A 25,000-nucleotide genomic window follows, 5' to 3' on the forward strand; every position below is an offset into this window, starting at 1 on the left:
AAGGGCATTTGGATGGGCATTGCCCTTTAAAGGGCAGTTAGCTCTTTTGCCGCCCAAACCCTAACCTAAAAATAAAACCCACCCAATACACCCTTAAAAAAACCTAACACGGGTGGCAGAGCCAGCAGTGAAGCAGTGCAGTCGCACATTTCAGGAGCTCCAATGATAACATGTATAAAATTCAATTATAAAGACTGCTCCAGCTTAAACATTGGTCCCTTAATGAAGACTGTCTAACATAAGTGACCTGTACATCTAACCCTAGTGTGGGCTTTCCTAAATTGATGAGACCTAGTGATTCCGGAGTGTTCGTTACTGACAAGCAGCTTTGAAGTCAGCCATCTTGGGCCCATCACTATTGCGATATTCTCAAGTCTGGTGCCTCCTACTATCTTTAATTATGAAGACTGGGGAGCAGATTATGGAGGAGATGAACAATTTTCTAGAGAGGTGTAGTAACTTGTTTAAACGCTTACCCACCTTGATGTCCCAGCAAGTAGCTGCCAAGTCTGCGGACCATATTACCCACGTACCCATTGGCATGGCTGCTTCTGGGGATGATGACGCTTTGGGGCTCCGGCGCTCCTCGCCTCCTAGGCATACCACATTTGGAGCGAAATCTGGGACCACAACGACTCACCTGACTTGGAAGGATCCCGAGAGCAAGCTGTTTCAGATGGGACGCCTACTACTCTCAAGTAATTCAACCCTCGCCTGTATGCCGCCAGACACGAGGTGGTGTTTCAGTCCAGCATGGCAACAGATATCTCTTGCTGAGTCCGGTAGCTGCGAGTGGGGACTACTGCCTGCAGCTAAAGAAACCAGAAGTAGCTATTACCTCCTCTCACTAGAACCTTTCTCATCGCCGGACTGTTTTGCCCAGATTTGCTCAATTACAGCATCTCAGGATCGCGACCCGCTAGCTCAAAGACTTGCGGATCCATACCACTATGTTCCAGCAATGATAAGTCAGTCTCTCTTATTTGTGAACTGCAGAGGTTAACTATTACAGATATCCACCTAACGATCCCTAGAGGCATTGGCTAAAGGGACAGTCCTGTAATTTAGCAAGTCCACTACACTTGCTATGGACTTCTGAGTGACACTGGCCAGAGTGATAGTATGTTTGTCTATGCCTGCATTACCTCTCACCCAGACTTCTAATTTCTCAGAGAGACTATGTGTAAACCGGACATTCTACCATGAAAGTGCAAAACTGACTTATTAGTGTCCCTTCATGGCCTAGCAACTTTTTATCTCCATTAGACTGTTACATCCTATCCTATTTACATGGTTTAATTTTTCTTAGCTCAACCCACTATTATCTCATCTGTACATTATCAGTCTAATATCTGGTAAAGTTTAACATAATATGTAGAGTTGTTCATATAAGTATTGTTCCTTTGCCCAAATATGTCCAATGTTTACTTTGGTCACTGTTTCAGGAACTTTTTGTACAGTAGTTGGAGCTAGTATAATATAGATACAATAGAGTTACTGACTTCTAGCTTTTCATGTACATACTTCTATAGAATTCCTATCTGCGAGAATAGCTGCTATTACCTTCTTAGGAAAGATATAGTTTAATATACTCGTAAAGAATAAGGTTATGCTACAAGTATTGGTCGCGTTGATGTTTTTCATGGTTGGGGGTATGCTGCCTGCAGCCGAGGCGGGGTATCCCTATTTGTGGTTTTTATTAGCCTTGCCAATGTCCTGAGATATTTTTCCCTCTATCAGACACACACAGCTCCTAGTTCACAGCAGAACTGCAGTATGCCTTGTGCCACTCTATTTAATATTGGTTGTGTCTTTTTCAATTGTAGCATTTATTACCCAGATCAATGGGATAGGCTAGTACACAGTTACCCTGGGTCCCAGTATTTTATTGAGCAGAATTTGGGAGTGATACTGTTGTTGCATAAGATAAGCATTTATAAACAACTATTCAACAAAAGCTTCGCTTAGTAGAAAATTCTGTACCCTATTATAAGTATCTTAAAGTATCCACAACGTTTTAGTGCAGGCTGGCCCTGCTTTACTATTATCAGACACTGTCCCCTCTCTTACCATGTCTTACAATGGGATATGGACACCACACCAAATTTCTGAGCCTGGACATTAAGGTTCTATCTTGCTGGGTATAATGTAAACATAATATGCAATCAATGCTTCTTTTTATACACTTGCTAGTAATTTAGTTGATTAGGAACCCCTCCACATGGTCATGTCATACAGTAGTATTTAAACATATATATCCATTATTCCTCAATTAAGGCATAGTATTTTCCTTTCTCTTCAGGTATGGGCTGCCTATTTTAGTTTATCATATCTAAGTAACCACCTCCTCCCCCCCCCCATACATAATACACCTCCTTGTTAAGGAGATTTAAACATGCAGTTTGTCTCGTTTATACAGCACTTTAATTTTTTTACTTTATAAGGTTATATCTCTAAGTTATCAGATGCCAATACCAACAATTATATCGCATCCTTAACTACTCTCTTCATAGTGACCTTTACATTATTGCAGTATGATGTCATTATTTACCCTACCTAGTCTAGTAATACACATATTTTATGAGCAGTCCCGTGGATTCATTATCATTTCCAGTTAATACCCTTCCTGTCCTATGTTGCAATCCCTTTGGGATGTTTAATTGTTGTTAATTTTAAGTTCGCAGACAAACATGGAAGATATTGTTATATAGTAAAAATGTGTTGAATCTTCGGGACTTCAGGAACAAAAATTTTTGTTCATTAATAAAGGGAAAATTCCAACAGTGTAGGCATTTAAGAAAAATGTTAATGGGCCATAAGTATGACCTAAAACAGTCTGAGATTATTGTATACACAAGGCCTTACTAAATCCTTGAATATCTTAATTTGTATCTTGTCAAATATACTGATGTTTTATTCCTACCCTGCGTGGTAGAAAATCATAGCTTGTATATGTCTGCATTGTTGGATATAAATACAAGTTTAAAAAAAAAAAAAACAACTAATACTAACCCCCTGAAGATCGACTTACCGGGAGACGTCTTCATCCAAGCTGGGCCGAAGTCCTCAATGAAGCCGGGAGAAGTCTTCATCCAAGCCAGGCGAAGTGGTCCTCCAGATGGGCAGAAGTCTTCATCCAGACGGCATCTTCTATCTTCATCTATTCGGCGCGGAGCGGGTCCATCTTCAAAACATCCGACGCGGAGCATCCTCTTCATCCGACGACTAAAGCTGAATGAAGGTACCTTTAAGTGACGTCATCCAAGATGGCGTCCCTTAGATTCCAGTTGGCTGATAGAATTCTATCAGCCAATCGGAATTAAGGTAGAAAAAAATCCTATTGGCTGATGCAATCAGCCAATAGGATTGAGCTTGCATTCTATTGGCTGTTCCAATCAGCCAATAGAATGCGAACTCAATCCTATTGGCTGATTGGATCAGCCAGTAGGATTGAACTTCAATCCTATTGGCTGATTGCATCAGCCAATAGGATTTTTTCTACCTTAATTCCGATTGGCTGATAGAATTCTATCAGCCAATCGGAATCTACGGGACGCCATCTTGGATGACGTCACTTAAAGGTACCTTCATTCAGTAAGAAGACTCTGGATGAAGAGGATGCTCCGCGTTGGATGTCTTGAAGATGGACCCGCTCCGCGCTGGATGGATGAAGATAGAAGATGCCGTTTGGATGAAGACTTCTACCCGTCTGGAGGATCACTTCACCCTGCTTGGATGAAGACTTCTTCCGGCTTCATTGAGGACTTCGGCCCTGCTTGGATGAAGACGTTTCCCGGTAAGTCGATCTTCAGGGGGTATTAGGTTTTTTTAAGGGTGTATTGAGTGGGTTTTATTTTTAGGTTAGGGTTTGGGCGGCAAAAGAGCTAACTGCCATTTTAAGGGCAATGCCCATCCAAATGCCCTTTTCAGGGCAATGGGGAGCTTAGGTTTTTTTGATAGTATTTTATCTGGGGGGTTGGTTGTGTGGGTGGTGGGTTTTACTGTTGGGGGGGTTGTTTGTATTTTTTTTTACAGGTAAAAGAGCTGATTACTTTGGGGTAATGCCCAGCAAAAGGCCCTTTTAAGGGCTATTGGTAGTTTAGTTTAGGCTAGGGTTTTTTTTTTTATTTGGGGGGGCTTTTTTATTTTAATAGGGCTATTAGATATTAGGTGTAATTAGTTTAAATATCTGTAATTTGTTTATTATTTTCTGTAATTTAGTGTTTGTTTTTTTGTACTTTAGCTAATTTAATTTAATTTAGGCAATTGTATTTAATTTAGTTAATTTATTTAATTATATGTTAGTGTAACTTTGGTTTGGTTTTATTTTACAGGTAAATTTGTCTTTATTTTAACTAGGTAGTAATTAAATAGTTAATAACTATTTAATAACTATTCTACCTAGTTAAAATAAATACAAACTTGCCTGCAAAATATAAATAAACCCTAAGATAGCTACAATGTAACTATTAGTTATATTGTAGCTAGCGTAGGGTTTATTTTATAGGTAAGTATTTCGTTTTAAATAGGAATAATTTAGTTAATGATAGGAATATTTATTTAGATTTATTTAAATTATATTTAAGTTAGTGGGTGTTAGGTTTAGGGTTAGACTTAGGTTTAGGGGTTAAGAACTTTAATATAGTGGCGGCGATGTTGGGGTCGGCAGATTAGGGGTTAATAAATGTAGGTAGGTGGTGGCGATGTTAGGGACGGCAGATTAGGGGTTAATAATATTTAACTAATGTTTGCTAGGCGGGAGTATGGCGGTTTAGGGGTTAATATGTTTATTATAGTGGCGGCGACGTTGGGGGCAGCAGATTAGGGGATAAAAAGTGTAGGTAGGTTGCGGCGGCATTGGGGGTGGCAGATTAGGAGTTAATAAATATAATGTAGGTGTCGGCGATGTTGGGGGCAGCAGATTAGGGGTTCATAAATATAATGTAGGTGGGGGCAGTGTCTGCAGTGGCAGATTAGGGGTTAAAAAATTTATTATAGTGTTTGCGATGCTGGAGGGCCTCGGTTTAGGGGTTTATAGGTAGTTTATGGGTGTTAGTGTACTTTTTAGCACTTTAGTTATGAGTTTTATGTTACAGTGTTGTACCATAAAACTCATAACTACTGACTTTTAAATGTGTTAGGACTCTTGACATGGTAGGGTGTACTGCTCACTGTTTGGCCTCCTAGGACAGACGCGTAATACCGGTGCTATGGAAGTCCCATAGAAAAAAGACTTTACAAAGTTTACGTAAGTCATTTTGCGGTAAGGCCAAAGAAGTGTGCGGTGCCCCTAAACCTGCAAGACTCGTAATACCAGCGGGCGTAAAAAAGCAGCGTTAGGAGCTCTTAACGCTGCTTTTTAACCCTAATGCACAACTCATAATCTAGCCAAGTGAATGAACATTTGAATAAAACATCAATATTTTAGTGCCTTTAAATCCCAAGTTCCCTAACATAATGCGACTGTAAAGCACCTTATTGACCTCAGCGTATAAATACTGTTGTTTTACTGGTCATACCATTGCTAAGTTTTCTATTCTAGTTGTGTTACTGAAAATTTTATAGCAACTGCATTTTACTCAAAACATTTATGGGATTGTTAACTTTCAAAAAAGTTCAGTTTTCTTCCCCCCTCAGAAAAGCTGACACAGAAGAATATTATTTTTAGAAAGCACTTGCATTTTATATTACATTTATACCATACCTATAGCAAAGTATGCTTCTGCTGATGTATTCCCTTAGGCCATTGCTTAGAAAATAAAAATACTTTTACATCCATATGATGTCTATAAAGTGCAACAAAATTGCCCTAAGGATGTAATATAAAAAAAGAACTATGCAGATTATCTCAAAATTAGCAAACCACACATTTTAAAGGAAATATTAAAATGTTTAAGAAAGACGAATCAGCAAAATGTTAGTGCTTGCTGAGAACCTGATCAAAGTTATGATTCAATACTAGATAGGCCCCAACGCTCCTATTGTCTCATTTAGTGGTCACTAGTCCAAGGTCCACTTTAATTAATAGGTGACGTTTGCCACTCTGACTGACCACTATTTTTTTACAAATTGATTACACAGGATAGTCATATGTGTGATACTTGGGCAGTAAAACGGACGGCCATTTTGTGAGTAGAAAAGTAATGTTACGTGTACCTCCATGATGAGTTTTGTGAGGTGCTACTTGTGTGTACACAGCAGTAAGTTAATCTGTTATGAGCAAAACACATGTAAAACATCAGTAATTAAAATGCTATTGATAGGCGAGAAACTGATGAAAGTTATTATGAAATTTAGGCCCCAAATTCCATTGTCCCATTTGATGGTCACTAGGTTCAATGTTTTCTTAATTTATAGATGTGCAAGAGTAGAAGGGATGCTAGGTGCCAAAATAAAAATAAAAATTATTTAGGGGAGTGGTATGGGCCCACTATTTATAAAATGTATATGTGTGTGTGTGTGTGTATATATATATATATATATATATATATATATATATATATATATATATATATATATATATATATATATATAATGCTATTTAAACTGTTTTTAGTGCACCTTCGGGTTTAGCGCACTTTGCACATTACTCTAATAAAGATAGTAGATTTCAGATATCATTGCACCTTTAACCCAATCATGATGGTCGCCGTACCCTGTATGTCAGACGTCAGTAGCTTCCACAACACTTTTTAATTTAAGACGTTTTTAGTATATGTGGGTTCGGCAAAGAATTCTTCTATGCTCACAGCTGTGGATGCTAGATCATTATTAAAACTCTTTTAAAATTATCTTTCATATAAAATGAAATTGACTTGTCCTTCCCTTGAACTTAACTTTGACATGACCACCCCTGTCATTATCATAGCACACAGAAAAGCTGATTGGTGAATATACAACATGCACGCGGTGAGTGACAGTTATGCACATGCACTGTACATACACACAGATAGTTTAGTTGTTTAAAAACAAAAATATCGACCAAATAGCACCATTTCTATTTTAAATTGTGTTTACTTTAAAAAGAAAGTCACAAGTGCAACACAATTATTTAGGATTAATATTTTTCTTGTAATTTGCATTTGTACTGACAATTAAGTTTTTCTTTTTTGCTTGTTTTCAGAAGCAGAATTCTTTGACGCCGGAGAACAGTGTGTTTAGTAGCAGCCTTCTGTTTCTAGAGAAGGGCAAGGCGTGGCACAAACTGTGGGTTTCCATACCTAAGAATGAGCCCCTTGTCATGCAGCTTCATGGATGCAGTCAGGTAAGTTATATATTAACTGTGTCTACTCTAGAGCTCTGTGCCGCCTGTCATTGACACCTTATGTACACATTATGTTTTAGGATTTTCATATGTTGTCTTTGCTGATGCCGAGCTCCCAACCAGCATGCAGTATCATAGATCCCAACGTATGTGACTAGGTATTAGGGACTCGAGAGGTTGAGGGGGGCTGATGTCATTTTGTGGACATTGAAGTGTCAGAAGGGGGCAGGTCTCATGTGGATAGTGGGTGGCATTATATGGCTGTGCCTGTGTGGCTGGCAGGTGTGTTTGTGGGTGTGTCTAGGTGGTCTATGGGCAGGGCTTAGGAAATTTCTTCAAACAGGGACTTATGGCTGTATCAGTAGGACAGTGGGACAGAGCTCAGAAATAGGGACTGTCCCTCTCAAATAGGGACAGTTGGAAGGCCTGCAATATGAGAAGGTGGTGTCTGTTTATCAGCTCTGTGCTCTCTTCCACTATTTATGCCCCAGTTTCACACATAAAAAAATATAGCCTAAAGTATATAACCTAGAGTATAACCTAAACCTATAAATGCTACACTCTTATGCTTCTATTCTGCACCACCAAAACACCACTCTCAGCCTCCAAGTCCCAGATAAAAAAGAAATGTTGAGATATATACCCAAGTATCCTGGATATTGCACAACTATGTGCAGACTTTAGCTATGAAGTGCTTGTTGAGTGCAGGAAGCAGATAGATGTGCACAGTTATATTGAACATGGCCAAGTACGGAGTTCAACCATAAAATGAGTATACAGTATAGGAAGCACAGCTATATTGTGTATGGCCAGTTATGAACTTTAGCTGTGAAATGTTTGTTGTGTGTATGAAGCACATGGTTATTTCATGTATGGGCTTTATCTATTAAATGTATTTTGTCTTTGAAAGTGCTTTGCAGATAACTTCTATCTCTCACTGTCTCAATTTTCTTTAAATATATTAGCAGTTGGTTCTTGGGTATTGTAATAGACCTAATGTTTCATTGCTTGATTTTTCAATCCCGCCATGTTCTCTTTCCCTGTGCAACACTCTTGATATTCATTGGATTGGTAAAACATCATACTATCTGATATTGCCACCATATGCATACACTTATGAGACTGTAGCATTAAAAAATAAGCACGCAATAGCAAATTCTTAGGTACTTGCAGGTGTATAACTACAGGGTCACAGAGATCACCACAGCAACAAGGTCCATCCTTTTAGATGCTCCCTTTAATCTGTGTGCGTGTATGGATTTTGCCTTTTTTTTTTTTGTAACATTACTTTTATTAGTTTATTTTTAAATGAGCTTTTACTCCCCTCTACCTGCTATAAATCAGCATCCCACCGGCTTCTTTAGAGAGAGGGGAAGAAGTAGGTGGGCAAAGCAGGGCAGCGATGCCTGTTTTAGGAGTAGTTTTTGTCACCTCTGCTCCTCATGTCCTGAATAGCTGCTGTGAGCTGAGCAGTATACTTTCCTCCACTGAATTATGGAAAGTGCAGCTTTTGCAGGTCAATGGTCAGGTTACATTCTGGCTATTACAGGTTTCCTGAGTGCTGTTATCTCTTAAAGTTGCTCTATAGCATTTAGCATCTATAGCTGATATTTTGTCATTTGCAATCCATGGAGCTGCATCAAATGATTTGCAATAGTAGATATTGCTAACTACATGATTACACTTTTAATGTTATGTCCTTAAACAGCTATTTTACTATGAATATATGTTTGTGTGTGTGTGTTTATGTATGTGTTTGTGTGTATATATCTGTGTATTTATGTCTATGTATGTGTGTATATATGTGTTTGTCTCTGTATATATGTGTGTTTATGTGTTTGTATGTGTTTGAGTGTGTATAATTTTATATATATATATATATATATATATATATATATATATATATATATATATATATTTGCTCATTATCTATGCTTTGGAAGGGGTGCTTTTCAAATGAGGGGGACCCTGCCACAGAGTTTGTTCTAAGTCCCAGTGAGTTGCGCCTCTGGGTGCTTATTTGACCAGATTTGTCCACCTCTTTTACTATATGATAACCGAGGAGTCACAAGGGTGAGGGGAAATAAAAAGTGGACCATTAGCACCAATGGTGTAATAATACAAAATATTAAACAATAAAATAGCTGTTTATATTTTAACTTTGTTTTCCCCATTTAGGGTTACATGAAAATGTTCATGGGTGTTTATATATTTACATCTCAGAAATGGGTTGTAGCTGATCTTCATGCTGTAGCAATTTAGAAACTGCTCATAAACTTTATGTTCCATAAAAATTAGACTGCTCACTTAGAAAATAAAGAGCTGTGTAAAGAGCAATACCGCTGTAAGAATCTTTGTAGGTTTATATAATTTCTATTTTCCTCCTACCCACTGCGATCATATAAATGTCATTCGTAACAACTTTAAAATAAAATGTGTAACTTGTTCTAATGCACTTGTCATAAGGTGCTGTGTAAGTACACAATTATGTTTATTACACAAGTGGTTCACAAAATAATGAGGCGCTTCATGTGTCTGTTAATTTTATTACTGCAGTAATTTCCAGTTGGGAAGTTATGGTTTGCTGTTTTTATACTGAGATATAAATCTGTTTTAGTTATTTTTTAGCATCATTTTTATTTGTTTGTTTTAGGGTTTTTTAAACATTTTTTTATTAAATTATAAGATATAAAAAGGGCATATCTGAAAGACTCTTTAATAAGACTGCTATAGGTGAATTGACTGCGCACAATATTTTGGCTCATTGATTGCGCTGTTGGTGCAGTATAGAAGCAAATAGTTTTGTAATTAGGGATCATGCTCAGTGGATCAATACAAGACCCTTAAAGGGATAGGAAGGTCAAAATTTAAATGTGCATAGGTACATTTCAATTTTAAATAAAAGCATTTTTGTGATATATTTCCATTGTCAAAAATGCTTCTAGTAAATGTTATTAAAGGGACAGTCAAGCTAAAAAAATACTTTCATGTTTCAAAAACGGCATTTAATTTTAAACAACTTTCCAATTTACTTTTATCACCAATTTTGCTTTGTTCTCTTGGTATTCTTAGTTGAAAGCTAAACCTAGGAGGTTCATATGCTAATTTCTTACACCTTGAAGGCCGCCTCTAATCTAAATGCATTTTGATAGTTTTTCACCACTAGAGGGCATTAGTTCCCATGTTTCATATAGATAACATTGAGCTCATGCACGTGAATTTATCATGGAGACAGATCTGATTGGCTAAAATGCAAGTCTGTCAAAAGATCTGAAATAAAGGGGCAGTCTGCTGAGGCTTAGATACAAGGTAATCACAGAGGTAAAATGTGCATAATTATAACTGTTGGTTATGCAAAACTGGGGAATTGGTAATTAGGGATTATCTATCTATTAAAACAACAAAAATTCTGGTGTTGACTGTCCCTTTAATGTTTTTTAGTGGCTTACGCACATATGCTGTGAGTGCCGTGCACCAGAATTCAAACACATAGCTCCCAATATTTGTGGCTAAGAATGAAGGACACAGGAGTTTGATAGAAGCCAGTCACCATTTTGTGGGTGGAGCCGTGTTGGGAAGGGAGGGATCATGGGTGGTTAATTGGCGGGATTTTGGGTGTTACTGGGTGATCTGTAGGTGTGCCAGTGCAGATTATGGGTGTATGGGTGGAGCTAAGGGAAATTATGTAAAGAGGGACATATGGCTGTCTCAGAGGGACAGAGCTTAGAATCAGTGACTGTCCCTCTCAAATAGGGGCAGTTGTGAGTTCTGCTAGCTCAAAGGTGTGGTGCTTGAATACTAGTGCACAGCCCTCACAGGATATGTGCGTTTGCCACTGAAAAGCAGCAATATATTTTACTAGAAGCATTTTTGCTGATGGAAGTATATTGCAAAAGGATTTTATTTAAAATTAAAATGCAGCCATGCACATTTCATTTTTAACCTTTCTATCACATTAATGTGATAAGCAAATCTATAATGAAATGCTATAATGTGCAAGCACATTTTATTGCAATGTGTTTATTTAAACACATAGTTGAAGAGGACCCTGGACTATGCACTTCTGCTTCAGAGAGGAACACAGCTTCCAATTGCCAGTTACGCACATGTGCTGCCCCTGATTGACTCAAGTGAACGTGTTCAGCTCAAAATTAGCAAGAAATCGCAAGTCTAGAGTTAAATATCTTTCACTATCTGGATTCAGCAGAGATTATTAGGATGATAAACAATGCAATAGTGAATTTTCTAACATAACAACTGTGACTAGATAATACTATTCCTGTAAACCTGTACTGGCTCCTCCAAATAAAAGAAAATTGTGGGTGAAGTTTAGCTATTAGAGTCAATTGTAAATAAGAACAAAAAAATGACATGACTTAAAGGGACAGTAAATACTTGGAGATTTTATTATAAAATGTTTTATTATGTTTAGTAAAACAACTTTGTAATATATTTGTATTATAAAATTTGCCCCTTTGACTGTAATTTAAGTCAGTTTTCCAATTCTGACAGCTGGAACAGCACATCTCAGGGGTCACAAGTCTAACTCTACCACATATCTGTCTCTAATTGGCTCCAGCAGAGAATATCAGATAAGGAAATGCAAAACAATGGTATTTTTTCTCAAATAATGACTATGACTGACTGTGTACTCCAGTAAGTCTGTATCGGCTCCTCTAAATAAAGCAGGTAATGGGTAGTTTAGCTATTAAAAACATCTGCAGCAAACAAGGTATTAATGCATTCAACATATTTTCAAATCCACTCACTATGTTGATTTATTTCAAGACTGCAGAAGTCTTGTAATCACAAATGTATTACTATTTTTTTAACTACAAGGGACACAAGGGATGCTTTGTCAAACCAAGTTTAAAATATAGTCAAACAAAATTATGCTTAATTATTTTTTATTATTTCAATTTTAATTTATATTTTTGAGATTTTTATTTAGTACTGTTTTTTTATGATATTGTTTAGTAATACAAATAAGCACATGCATGCTATGTCGCTTAAAGGGACACTCAAGTCAATATTAAACTTTCATGATTCAGATAGAGCAGCAATTTTAAACAAATTTCCAATTTACTATTAACAAAATGTGCACAGTCTTTTTATATTTAGACTCCTACTGAGCATGTGCAAGAATTCACAGAATATACGTTGATGAATTTGTGATTGGCAGATAGCTGTCACATGATACAGGGGGAGTAGAAATAGACTTAACTTTGAAATTTGCCATAAAAAAATCTACTACTCATTTGAAGTTCATACTAAGTGGTATTGCATTGTCTTTTGATTATGCAAATCTACTGTATTTACTGATCCTTTAATTTTCAGATCTAAATTACATGAAAAGGAGGCAGAAGAAAAATCGAAAATCTATAGCAAAGTTGTTTCACTATGCATAACTAAACATTTTATATAACAATTTCAAGATGTTTACTGTCCCTTTAAACCCCAATAAAATGTTTAGCTAAGGTAAATAAGCAAGTTTGTAATACACATTGACAATTTATTTTTCCTGCGTTTGCTGTAAAAAAAATCAATTAAGAGCTTCCATTGAAATTTACCTGACCCTGTAACACACTACACAGTGATAGTTTAGATTAAAACACACTCATTTATAACTGTACCTAAATGAATGAAGAAAAGTAGTCCAATAATATGAATTTCACCAGGCTTTTCAATAGGTGTCTCCCTGGCAAGCAGCATCTTATTATCTCCTCTGGGAGACCAATTAGGGACATATATGTGCAAATCCAGATCTTAGTGTGTTTAACACACACACAAAAGCAGCTTCTACTTCCGCATTCGGCAGTGAACGAAACTGCCGGATGCTCATCTCTAGTAGAAACCAATGTCAATGTAGAAAGTGTTTGGGCAACTATAGAAACTGAAGAGAAGCAGGTGTTTAGAATATGAGTAGTATATAGGCCTCCATTACAGAATTAAATTGCCAAAATTGCAATAAAGGGCAAGGTTATAGTAGTGGGAGACTTTGATATGCCTGATGTAGAATGGGAGGTAGCAGTTGCTATATCAACTAGAAGTATATACTGGAATCTTTGCAATGAAAATCTATTGAACAACTGGTAAAAGAACAAACACATAAAGGAGCTATATTAGATTTAGTACTTACAAGCAGTGATTTAGTATCTGAAGTGTCTGTGGGTGAGAAGTTAGGCTCTAGTGGTCATCAGTTTGTATGATTTAATACTCAGGCAAAAAGGTATTGTGCAACCATAGTAAAACAAGCGTTTTAGAAAGGCTGATTTTTATTACATGGGCAAATACCTAGATGATTCTATAAAAGGGGTGGCACAGATTACAGGAACTCTAGAAAAGTGGAAATATTTTAAGAATGCTATTTTTGATGCAACTAAACACTGTATTAGGCTTGTTTATAAAAGAAAAAGAAAACCAGTATGGGTTTTAAGAAAAGTAGCATATGCAGTTAAGACAATAAAGACTATAAAAATTCTGGCTCAGAAGAGGATAGGATAAAATGGAGAAACCAATAAAAAAGTACAAAGCAGTTAATCAGAAAGGCTAAAGCTGATGCAGAAGAGAGAATACCACAATCAGTAAAAAAATGGAGACAAACCTTTCTTTAGATGTATCAGTGAAAAAGAGAAAAACTAGTGGAGGGGTACTAAAGACTAAAAAAGTAAGTATGAAATAAAAATATTTAGACCTGAGTGATATGTTATTCTATAGCAACACTATTCAGAAATGCCTTGTAATATAATATTCATATGCAACAGATGATTGAGTAGTGGAAGGAGATAAACAAACAGCAAACTGTCTAAATGATTACTTTTGTTCAGTCTTCACAACAGATTGTAAAGCTAGTGAAATTCTATTAAGGGATGTTACTTTAAATGATAATTTTATCAAAAACAATAGTAAATTAGTCTGTGCGTCCAGATAATATTCATCCAAGGGTTCTAAGAGAATCTGGATGTGTGATAGCTACTCCATTAACTCATTTATTTAATCAGTCATTAACAGGAGTTGTTCCAGGAGACTGTAAAATTGCTAATGTAGTCTCTCTTCATAAAAAGCGAAGTGGCGAAGATTCTGCTAACTATAGGCCAGTCAGTTTGACATCAATTGCAGGGAAATTAATGGAATCTCTTTTAAAGTAAAGACTTGTGTCTTAACGTCAGACAAACAACTTAGAAGACAAAGGACAGCACAGTCTGGAAGATCATGTCAGACTAATTGATTTCTTTGCCAATGTAACTAAATTAATAGACTAGGGAGGGGCCGTAGATGTTACATTTCTAGACTTTAGCAAAGTATTCAACACTTTCCCACACAATAAACATATTCACAAAATATATGGCATTGGAGTAGATGCTAAGATTGTTAAGAGGGTAGAATGATAGCTTAAGGATATAAGGCTGAGGGCTTCAATTAATAAAGTACATTCAAACGAGGGGTCAGTTACTAGTGGTGTTTCCCAAGGGAAAGTTCTCGGGCCTGTTTTGTTTAACATGTTTATTAGTGATATTGAAAGTGGGTTCCAGAGGAAGGTATGTTTGTTTGCTGATGATACAAAAAAAATGTAATAGAGTTGATGTTCCAGGAGGAGTAGATCAAATGAGCAGTGATATTAAATATGGAGGACTGGGCAAATACATAGGATCTAAAATTTAATATTTTCATGCGCAAATTATGCATATAGGATCCAAAAAACCCAAAAAGGCAATTATTGTCTCAATGGTACATTACTGACTATAACTAAGGAACGGGTTGTGGGGATAATTATTTCAGGAGATTTAAAATTCAGTAGACAATGCAGCCAGTAAGGCCATATGAATACTTGGTTGCATTTTAAGAAGTATTAATAGGAGAAATAGCAAGGTTCTTATGCCACTTTCCAGATGAGGCCTCATCTGGACTATTATGTACAGTTCTGGAGACTATATCCTCAGAAGGATATAAATAAACTAGAAACTGTCCAAAAGAGGGCTACCAAAATGGTATGGGGTCTAAAATATAAAACATACAAAGAAAGACCTATGATCTAAATATGTATACTTTAGAGGAGAGAAAGTAAAGAGGGGTCAAAATAGAAACCTTCAAATATATGCACTATTTATTATATTTGTCAATAAGTTTAAGTGTAGTAAACATTTTATCTTAGGGAAACTATTAAAAAGAAAAAAGGCATGGGTTCATTGACAATTGTAAAGATAATACCTTCTTCATCTCCGTTCTAATATTAAACCAATATTCATATGCAAGATAGGATATCCACCAAATGTGTATATATGTGCCTTTCTCTGTAAATCCCCTTCAACAGTTGCTTGAATTCCCTGTCGATAAAAACCCCAGCAGGGCTGGTGTAAGATATCACCTGCTCAAAAGTTTCAGGTCTATTTTCATTGTTGAAATGGATGAAGTAGATTTGGTAATCTATTTAAAGACTTGCAACAACTCTTGGTCATTTATTGTTTTTTTGTATATCTTCCTCCTGTCTAGCGGGTGCATCTATCTAAGTGGTGCGTTATAAGTAGTTTATAAGTAATGGAGAAAATTCCCTCTTTGGGGGAGGGGTTATAACATACATTTTCAAAGATGGCGAGTGGGCGGTGTATGTCTGACTTGTAAGCATGAAAGGATAGGAAATGGGACAATTGAAGATATTTATATCAATTATGAAATCTAGAGTCAAGAAATTCAGTAATTTCTGTTTGTGACTTAAATTTACCATTATTTAAAACTGAAACTGTGTTAAGTATTCTCCTCTAAACCTTCTATAGAAAAGTGTAAAGGCAATGTGGGATTTTTGAGGAGAGAAGGTAAGGGAAATGTTGTGAAGGAGGTGGCTTAAGACTTCTTTAAACATTTATCCCATATTTGAAAAGTTTCATTTGTAATATAGGAAGGTGATGACTGGAAACATCTCTGAGTGGAAGGTAGCCAACACATTCACCCAGTTGTCTTTAGCATGCTATATGTTATTCAGTTTGAACCCATTCTTTATTAGTAGCATTATTACACCAATCCATTACTCTAGTTAAGAAGGATGCTGTCCTGTAATATAACAAGTTTGGGGCACCCAGTCCCCCTCGGTCCTAGGGTGGATATAAAGTGTTGGTAGCTACTCGAGGATGTTTGTGCTGCCATATAAAGGAATTTAACATTTTTGTGATTTTGAATAGCATCAGATCCAACAGAGGAATTGGTAGGGTGTGAAAACAATATCAGTGCTGTAGAATTACCATTTTGATCACGTTTATCTTAACAATCCATGATAGGGGTTTGCTGCCCCATATAGGCAGTGATGTTCCTATACTATCCCACAAAGCATCATAATTTAAAGTAATTCATTTAGCATGATTAGGTGTCAAATAGACACCCACATTTTTGATGCAAAATTGGAATTTCTGTTCTATAAAGGTCAACTTTGTGTTGTCTATCTTAATCCCTAACAAGTCCAATTTAGTGACATTAATGCAAAAATGTAAGTATCTTCCATAGATGTTAAGTGCATGCATTAGGGGGGGTAAAGATTTTCTAGGGTTAGTTATAGTTAAAAAAACAAGAACAAAACAAAAAAAAATGATCAGCATATAGGGCCCCTTTGATATTCCCTAATGCCTATTCAAATCCCTGAGATATCATCAGTTTGCCTAATAGAAGAATCTAATACCTCCATAGCCAAAACAAATAGGATAGGGGATAAGGGGCAACCTTGATGTGTGCCGTTGGAGTTGCGGAAAGGTTGTGAGAGAGTAATTGAGGTTGACTTTTGCTGATGGTGTGTTATATAAAGCAAATATTTTATTGATGAATTTGTCATTGAACCCAAATTTGGATAAGGAGGCCTTCAAAAATAATCAATTGAGCCTAAGGCTTTCTCAGCATCCATCAAAAGGAACACAGAGAAAATATAGTGTGTCATGGCATATTCTATTTAGTTAAGAATTTTTTGTTGTGATATCTCTGGCTTCCCTTTGAGGTATAAAGCCCACTTGATTCGTATGGATCAATAAAGGGAGTATTTTATTTACTTTTGCAGCTAAATTTTTTGCGTAGATTTTTATATCCACATTTTATAAAGAGATGAGGTGGAAATTAGCTGGAGTGGAAGGAGCCTTTCCTGACTTAAAGGGACATTATACACTCTTTATTTCTTTGCATAAATGTTTTGTAGATGATCTATTTATATAGCCCATAAAGTGTATAAATGTATAGTTTTGCTTATTTTTAAATAACATTGCTCTGATTTTCAGACTCCTAACCAAGCCCCAAAGTTTTATGAGAATACTGTCAGTTACCTACTCCAGCTTGCTCTTGTTTGTGTAAAGGGTCTTTTCATATGCAAAAGAAGGGGGAGGGGGGAGTGTCTTATTTCCCACTTGCAGTGGGCTTTCCAACTACCTTTTCAACAGAGCTAAACTAAGTAAGTTTTTAAACAGTTTTATTCTGTATTTTTATATCAGTATCTGTGCATCTTATTCGTTATAGTAGTGTCTATTACATGCAGTTATATTAAAATCGGTGTATACTGTCCCTTTAAGAATAACACTAACATGTGCCTCCAACATAGAAGGTGGAAATAGGTGGCCATTAGCAATCTCAGTAAAAATCATCTTTAGATGGGGTGTTAAAATTTTGGGCAAAAGTCTGGTAAAATTTGGAGGAAAATACATTTGAACCTGGCCTTTAAGAGTCTGAATTGTTACCAATATTTCCTGAGGGGTGATAGGGGAAATTAGATCATTTACTTGCTCAATTATCAGCTTGGGTAGGAAGCACCTCTCTATATAGGATAGTAAATTAGCTGGTTGTGTAGATAATACATCTTGGATCATTTAGATTGTAAAAGTCTGTGTATTAGGTATGAAAAAACACAAGAATATCAGAAGTGTTTTTGATTGGTGCATGATTTATGGGATGTAATTTGTAAATTAACATTTTCATTTTTTTTCACTTAAAGGCTCTGGCTAGTAGTTTTTCTTCCCTGTTGCTCTCAAAATAAAACATTCTCTTTGTCTTACGCGATAGAGCCTGATATTCTACATATAAAAAAAGTCATCAAAGGTTCTTCTAGCCAGTGTTAAAGAAATTATTTCCTTAAAGGAACATTTAAAACTTAACCTCTCTTTAAATATATAAATATATTTGCATTTAGCCTAGTCACTCATACAAATCTCAAGGTTGTTTTATACATGTTCATAATACGAATAAACGTAATTTATCTCTTGACAGTTTGGTGCCTTGCGAATATTCCCATTGTCATATTGTCTCCTGTTTTATGATGCTTTTTATCATCTTCAGTATGATTTTGTTTTGCTGGTATTCCCATGCCTAACAAACAAACCCTGACCCTTTATTCAGTATATATTCAAAACATGAGCACTGCAGCCATTCATCACTATGCCCAATGTCACTTTTGTAGTGAGTACAGAACAATAATACATTAAATAACTACATGTATGAGGAGGAATGCTTGGAGCTGTAATTGGAATGTGTATGTCCCATTTTTAATGTATACACAAGGGAGAGATGTGCACTAGCATGATCTGTTCTAATGAAAGTTACTATTGTTTGCAAGAAACTAATTATTTTGTTTTATTATGATAAATTCTCAGTACCTGATTTATTTTGCTGTTCACTTATCGCTTACAGGGGAAGATTGCCTATTAATTATTCTGGTGAAACTTTGCCTTATGTGTGATTATTAATACACAGATATATTTAAAAAGTACATAAATCTATTTAACAAATTAAGTAGCTTAAAAAAAAAAAGAGCTCATTAAAGGGACATTGTCTCCTATGTAATGCGTTCCAAACGGTCCATTTTAACTGCTGGAGTGTATTAAATTATTTGCAAACACCTCCTTTGCCTTTATTTTGTTATTTTAAATAACTGTTCATGTCTGAGAAAAACACAACCTGCACTGAAAATATTAAAAACAAATGTAAATATTTTTTTAAAAATATATATAGTTCAATTATATCTATTAATATGTCAAAAACTTCATATTCTCCAAAGCTAGATATTACTTAAAACAAATGTATTTAAAGCATTAAACACCACTAAATGTATCGACTGCTAGCGGAAAATACAATTTTGTGTTTCGACCAAATTAAATATTTAGAATTATGGTTTTTGTTTTTGAAATATATATTTTAAAAATATTTTTAGTGTGATACTTTTTGATACATACGTTTAAGGCCTTTACTGAATGAGTGTGTATGTATATATATATATATATATATACCTGTAATGTATGGTGTGTGTGTGTGTTTATATATATATATATATATATATATATATATATATATATATATATATATATATACATACCTGTAATGTATGGTGTGTGTGTGTGGTATTATATATATATATATATATATATATATATACCTGTAATGTATGGTGTGTGTGTGTGTATATATATATATATATATATATATATATATATATATATATATATATATATATATATATATACCTGTAATGTATGGGGTGTGGGGGTGTGTGTGTGTATATATATATATATATATATATATATATATATATACCTGTAATGTATGGGGTGTGGGGGTGTGTGTGTGTGTATATATATATATATATATATATACACCTGTAATGTATGGTGTGTGTGTGTGTGTGTATATATATATATACATTAAAGGTATATATATATATACCTTTAATGTATGGTGTGTGTATATATATATATATATATATATATATATATATATACATACCTACCTGTAATGTATGGTGTGTGTGTGTATATATATATATATATATATATATATATATATATATATATATATATATATATATATAAAAAAGCTTAATAGGAAGAATGTATTTCAGAACATATAATAATGTTCTGAAAAAGCAAGGGATTTAAAGACACAGGCACACAGAGAGAATTTTAATAAACTCAATTTATTATCCCACATCACATTATGTGGATCACTGCTTTAGCTTAGTCAAACCATATAAAGTGAACACCCATATATACAGATAAAAAACTATGTCTATGGTAAAAAGCAACAAATCAGGAATAATCTACCTAAGCATACGTATGCAAGATTAAGCTGAACACTAATGTATATATTACACAACTTAAATATCTGTAACATAACATACAGTGACAGATATAAGTACACATACACGTAGTAGGCTTATCACTCTATATTGCCTTACATATATACCCAGGAGCTGGTAATTAACAGGTTCCAGTGTAAACCTGATAACTATTTAGAGGGAGTCTTTAATGACCAGCGTGAGAAGACTGCAACAGTTCTTGCTATTTATAGGTCATAAGTAAGTACTTGAAGAAATGCAGCAAAAGTACTCTTAACTTTGGCGTCTTGTACCTCAGATTTTCAAAGTGACTGCTCAAAGTGTGCATCGCTATCGAAGCGTGTGATGTCACTGGAGGAGGAGTGGCATGACCGTCAGCGGTCTCCAAGCAGATCTGAATTCAAGGCTTGCTTCCCACAGAGAGTAAAGGAGTCAGTTGTTCTGGCAATTAGCCACGTAAGAAAGAACCAGGCTTTCACTTAGCTGACAACCAAACGTAGAAATTAATACCAAGATGTACCAGATCTTTTACTCCCATAATCTCTCTCCATACAGCGGACCTTCCACATATTCGTGCACATTCTTTCACAGAAATAAAGGAACACAGCTGTCACATATGATTCCCATAAGTGTGTTTAGCATATTTACACAAATAAAGTATAACTCACGCTCATGTGGCAAAGTGTTTGAAAAACTACACAGAGCAGTCCCTCTTTTATCAGATTTTTTGACTCCACCTGTAACACTCGCGCTCTCTTATCAGCGCTCAGCTTGAAGACAAAGGTTAGCAAATTTCCATCCAGCATTTGTAGGGCTGCAATCACGCTATAGTCCTTTGCTTTACCATAGATTTCTTTTAAAGATCAGGAGTTAAGTCGACATACTCCTGAAGTTATAAACACAATGGTGCTTTAAACGCAACAGAGCCATCAACCGTTTCACCCCCACAGCAAGTGTGTGTCACTGTCACAGGGGTTCATCAGGGCATAATTGAATCCTCACCGGATTTCCTCTTATAAAGGCATACCTGAGCATCCCCAGGTGATCCTCCCACATGTTACAGGTGAATCTCTTAAAGCTATATTCACCTTGTTTTGCCCTATTTGTTAGTTAAACAGTATAACTACTAAGAGGATGTGATAATAACATTTTATAATGGTCCTGCCTGATTCCTCAGCATTCCAAAAAATTCTTACACATCCTAACTTAGGTGCACTTTGTATCATAGCATATACTCTGCCAGAAAAAAATATAATTTCAATTATAGGAAGCTAGCATACTCCAGCGTGTCATTTAGACCTGCTGGGTATCTAGTACCCAATCTATAAATCCATTTTGCTTCTTTTTGAAGAAGCACCTTTTCATTATTGCCACCTCTACCATTTGTTATGCCCTTATCTATAATGATAAACTTCAAAGATTTCACATTTCCATTATGAAAAGTACAAAAATGTCTTGCTACATTAGTATCTTTTGAGTGCAAAATGTCATCCCGATGTTCCTGCACCCGGGCCTTTACTAGCCTTTTCATTTTGCCTACGTAAAAGACCGGGCACGAACATTGAAGGAGGTAAATTACTCCTTCAGATTTGCAGTTAAAGAACTTGATATTAAACACTTTACCATCTTGAGTGGAAAATTGTTTAGTGACATCCATGTGGGCACAGTAAACACAGTGCCCACATGGGTAGCTACCTTTAATAACTTTATCTTTTCTCAGCCAATCTGAGACAGATGGGCCTCTCAAAAAGTGGCTTTTTACCAAGATGTCTCTTAGACTTTGTGCTTTCCGAGCCGTCATTAATGTTCTTTCACCAATGATATTTTTTACTTTGTCATCCAAGGTCAGTATGTGCCAATTTTTGTTCATCGCTGATCTAATGTTGTGCCATTGATTATTAAATTTAGAAATAAATCTAATTTGACCTCCATCTGATTTTACATCCTTATGATACAAAAGGTCATCTCTGGGGGTCCTTCTGGCCTTCCAGAGTGCCCTTTTTAGGCATTTGTTTGAATATCCCCTTTCTAGTAACCTGCTTTTCATCAATGATGCATGGGCATCAAATTTGGCTAGAGAAGAACAATTCCTCCTCAAACGGAGGAACTGTCTATATGGACACCCTTTTATCAAATGTGATGGATGGCTGCTTCCTGCATGCAAAATATTATTTGTGGCATTCTTTTTCCTGAAATTTTCTGTGACAATCTTTAGACCTTCCTTTTTAATTGTAATATCAAGGAAATTCAATTCCCTAGTATTAGTTTCTGATGTGAGGATAATGTTCCTGTCATTGTGATTTAACATATGGACAAACTCATTAAATTCTTCTATGGTTCCATCCCACAAGACAAGAACATCATCCACATATCTGACCCACATCAATACTTTTCCATTAAATATATCACTGTAACGTTAAAAAATATCTGACTCCCAAGCCCCCAAATGGAGGCAGGCATAAGTGGGGGCACACACTGCCCCCATTGCTGTTCCTCGTATCTGCCTATAAATTTGTCCATCAAATGTGAACACATTATTCTGAAGGACAAAATCAAGGAGAGAAATTACGAATTCTGTATGTTCCATAAACATGGGCCCCCTTGTCTCAAGGAACTTACTTATTGCCTGGAGTCCTAATTTGTGTGGTATGGAGGAGTATAACCCCTCCACATCCAAAGATACCAACAAAGTATTTTCATTTACCACTACTCCATCGAGTTTTCTGAGTAGGTCTGCCGTATCTTTAACATATGATGTTAAAGTAAGCAAAAAAGGCCGTAAATATTTGTCCACATATTCTCCACTTTTTTCTGTCATGCTGCCTATCCCTGAGACTATAGGTCTTCCTGGTGGATATTTTATATTCTTATGTAGTTTCGGCAGAATATAAAAAACAGGCATGACAGGGTACTCAGGGAAAAGGAATTTGAACTCCTTCTGACTAATTATACCCCTACTTCTTGCATCATTTAGAAGTTTAAATAGTGAGTTTTGAATTTGTGCCAGGGGATTGTGAGCCAGCCTTATATATTGGTTTTTATCATTCAGTTGGAGTTTTGCTTCATTTACATAAAGTTTTTCGTCCAACAGAACCAAGTTTCCGCCCTTATCGGCGGGCTTTATCACCAAGCCCCTGGCCATACTCAGCTCCTTCAAAGCTTTTCTCTCTCTAGGTTTCAGGTTGTCATCTGTCTGTTTGGACATAAGTATCTCAATGTCTTTTTCCATCTTTTTCACAAAGAGATTGACAGCTGGAACTAGAGAGAGGGAGGGCATATATGAGGATTTTGGCTTGAAAATAGGTTTTTCAAATCTAGAAACCCAAATCTTGGGAGCTACTTGGGATTTCCTCTTGAGTGTTTTCTGTTAACAAAGATTCCAAGTCTTTAAGAGCTAGTTGGTCATTGTCATCTAAACTTTCGGACTGTTTTGTTTTCATTATTATAGACAAAACAATTTTCCTGGCAAATAAGTGTAAATCTTTCAACACTTCAAATTTATCAATAGTGGCTGTTGGACAAAAGGATAGACCCTTTTTGAGGAGTTCAACATGAGCCATATTCAAATTAAAGGAAGAGAGGTTAACAATTTGCAGTTCATCCTCATTTGAGCTATCTAGTAGCCCCTGCGTGCTCCCCTTCCTCTGAATCTCCCCCTGTTCTGGACATATTGATCCCCTCTCCCCCTGGTCTGTGTGGTTTGGTATCTCTTCTCTCTCATTAAAGTCCCATATGGGTATTTTCCTTTTTCCCCTTCTGTTCTTTCTCCTCCTTCTTTTTGGACTGTACCAGAGGAGTTTTTTGAAGGGCCTGATTCAGAGTCCGATACATCTGTCCCCAAGTCATAAGTGCCTTTCTGGGACTTATATATGTAGACTCTTCCATTTTTGTAATCGCCCTGGTCTCGTCTATATTTTCTACATTTCCTCAGTTTAATATCAGATTTCAATTTAGTTACATTTAAACTAGTTTCACCATTTAGTTTTTCAAAATTGGGATCATTTTCAAAAGTGTTAACTTTCAATAAGGCTTTTTCAGCCTCACCTTTTACCTTATCAAGTCTTCTATTATTTCTTTTCATCATCATTTCCATCAAATCCAGGGAGGTTGAGGAAAGTTTTTCATTCCATTCCTCCACAAAGGAGTCACCTTCCTCATCCTCTCTTGTATTTGCTCCTGGATCCAATGATAGTCTTAACCCTCTTGGAATGATTTTCTTATCTATATAGTTAGCCAGACTGGCATTTTCTGCCTTAATTTTTAGTTGTCGATTTAGGAGATATCTATATCTCCTAAATGCACTAAAAATAGTCAGTTTCCTCATCATTATCCTCACCAGCCACATTATCGTTTGCTAATGAATCCTTCAATTCAGCTTCCCACAAATCATCTGACAGAATATATGCCATAGTACTGGTTGGCCAAACAAAAGCAGTGATAGGGGATTTATTTTAGGAGCTGTTAACCACTCCTACAGCAATCTACTCCAATCTCAAAAAAAAAAGGACAATAGAATCCTCTAGTTATATCCTCAAAAATTTGAAATATAATATAAAGTGTATGAGAGAGTAGAAAATATTGCTGATAAAATACACTACACTGGTGCGACCCTTGATAATAAATATAGAAAAAGCTTAAAGGGACAGTATACTGTAAAATAGTTTTTCCCT

General features: G+C 35.9%; 1 protein-coding gene across 1 annotated transcript in view; it reads left to right on the top strand.

The window, feature by feature from the left end:
• The window catches only part of FGD3 (FYVE, RhoGEF and PH domain containing 3), a 398,102-nt gene that overhangs the window by 366,226 nt on the left and 6,876 nt on the right, over positions 1 to 25,000 (top strand). Inside the window, exon 18 of the mRNA XM_053720753.1 lies at positions 7,124 to 7,264. Within this exon, the coding sequence (XP_053576728.1) occupies positions 7,124 to 7,264 (141 nt within the window). The remainder of the gene's footprint in view (positions 1 to 7,123; positions 7,265 to 25,000) is intronic.

This window comes from Bombina bombina, chromosome 7, assembly GCF_027579735.1.
Source record: "Bombina bombina isolate aBomBom1 chromosome 7, aBomBom1.pri, whole genome shotgun sequence".
In the NCBI taxonomy this organism is placed as follows: domain Eukaryota; kingdom Metazoa; phylum Chordata; class Amphibia; order Anura; family Bombinatoridae; genus Bombina; species Bombina bombina.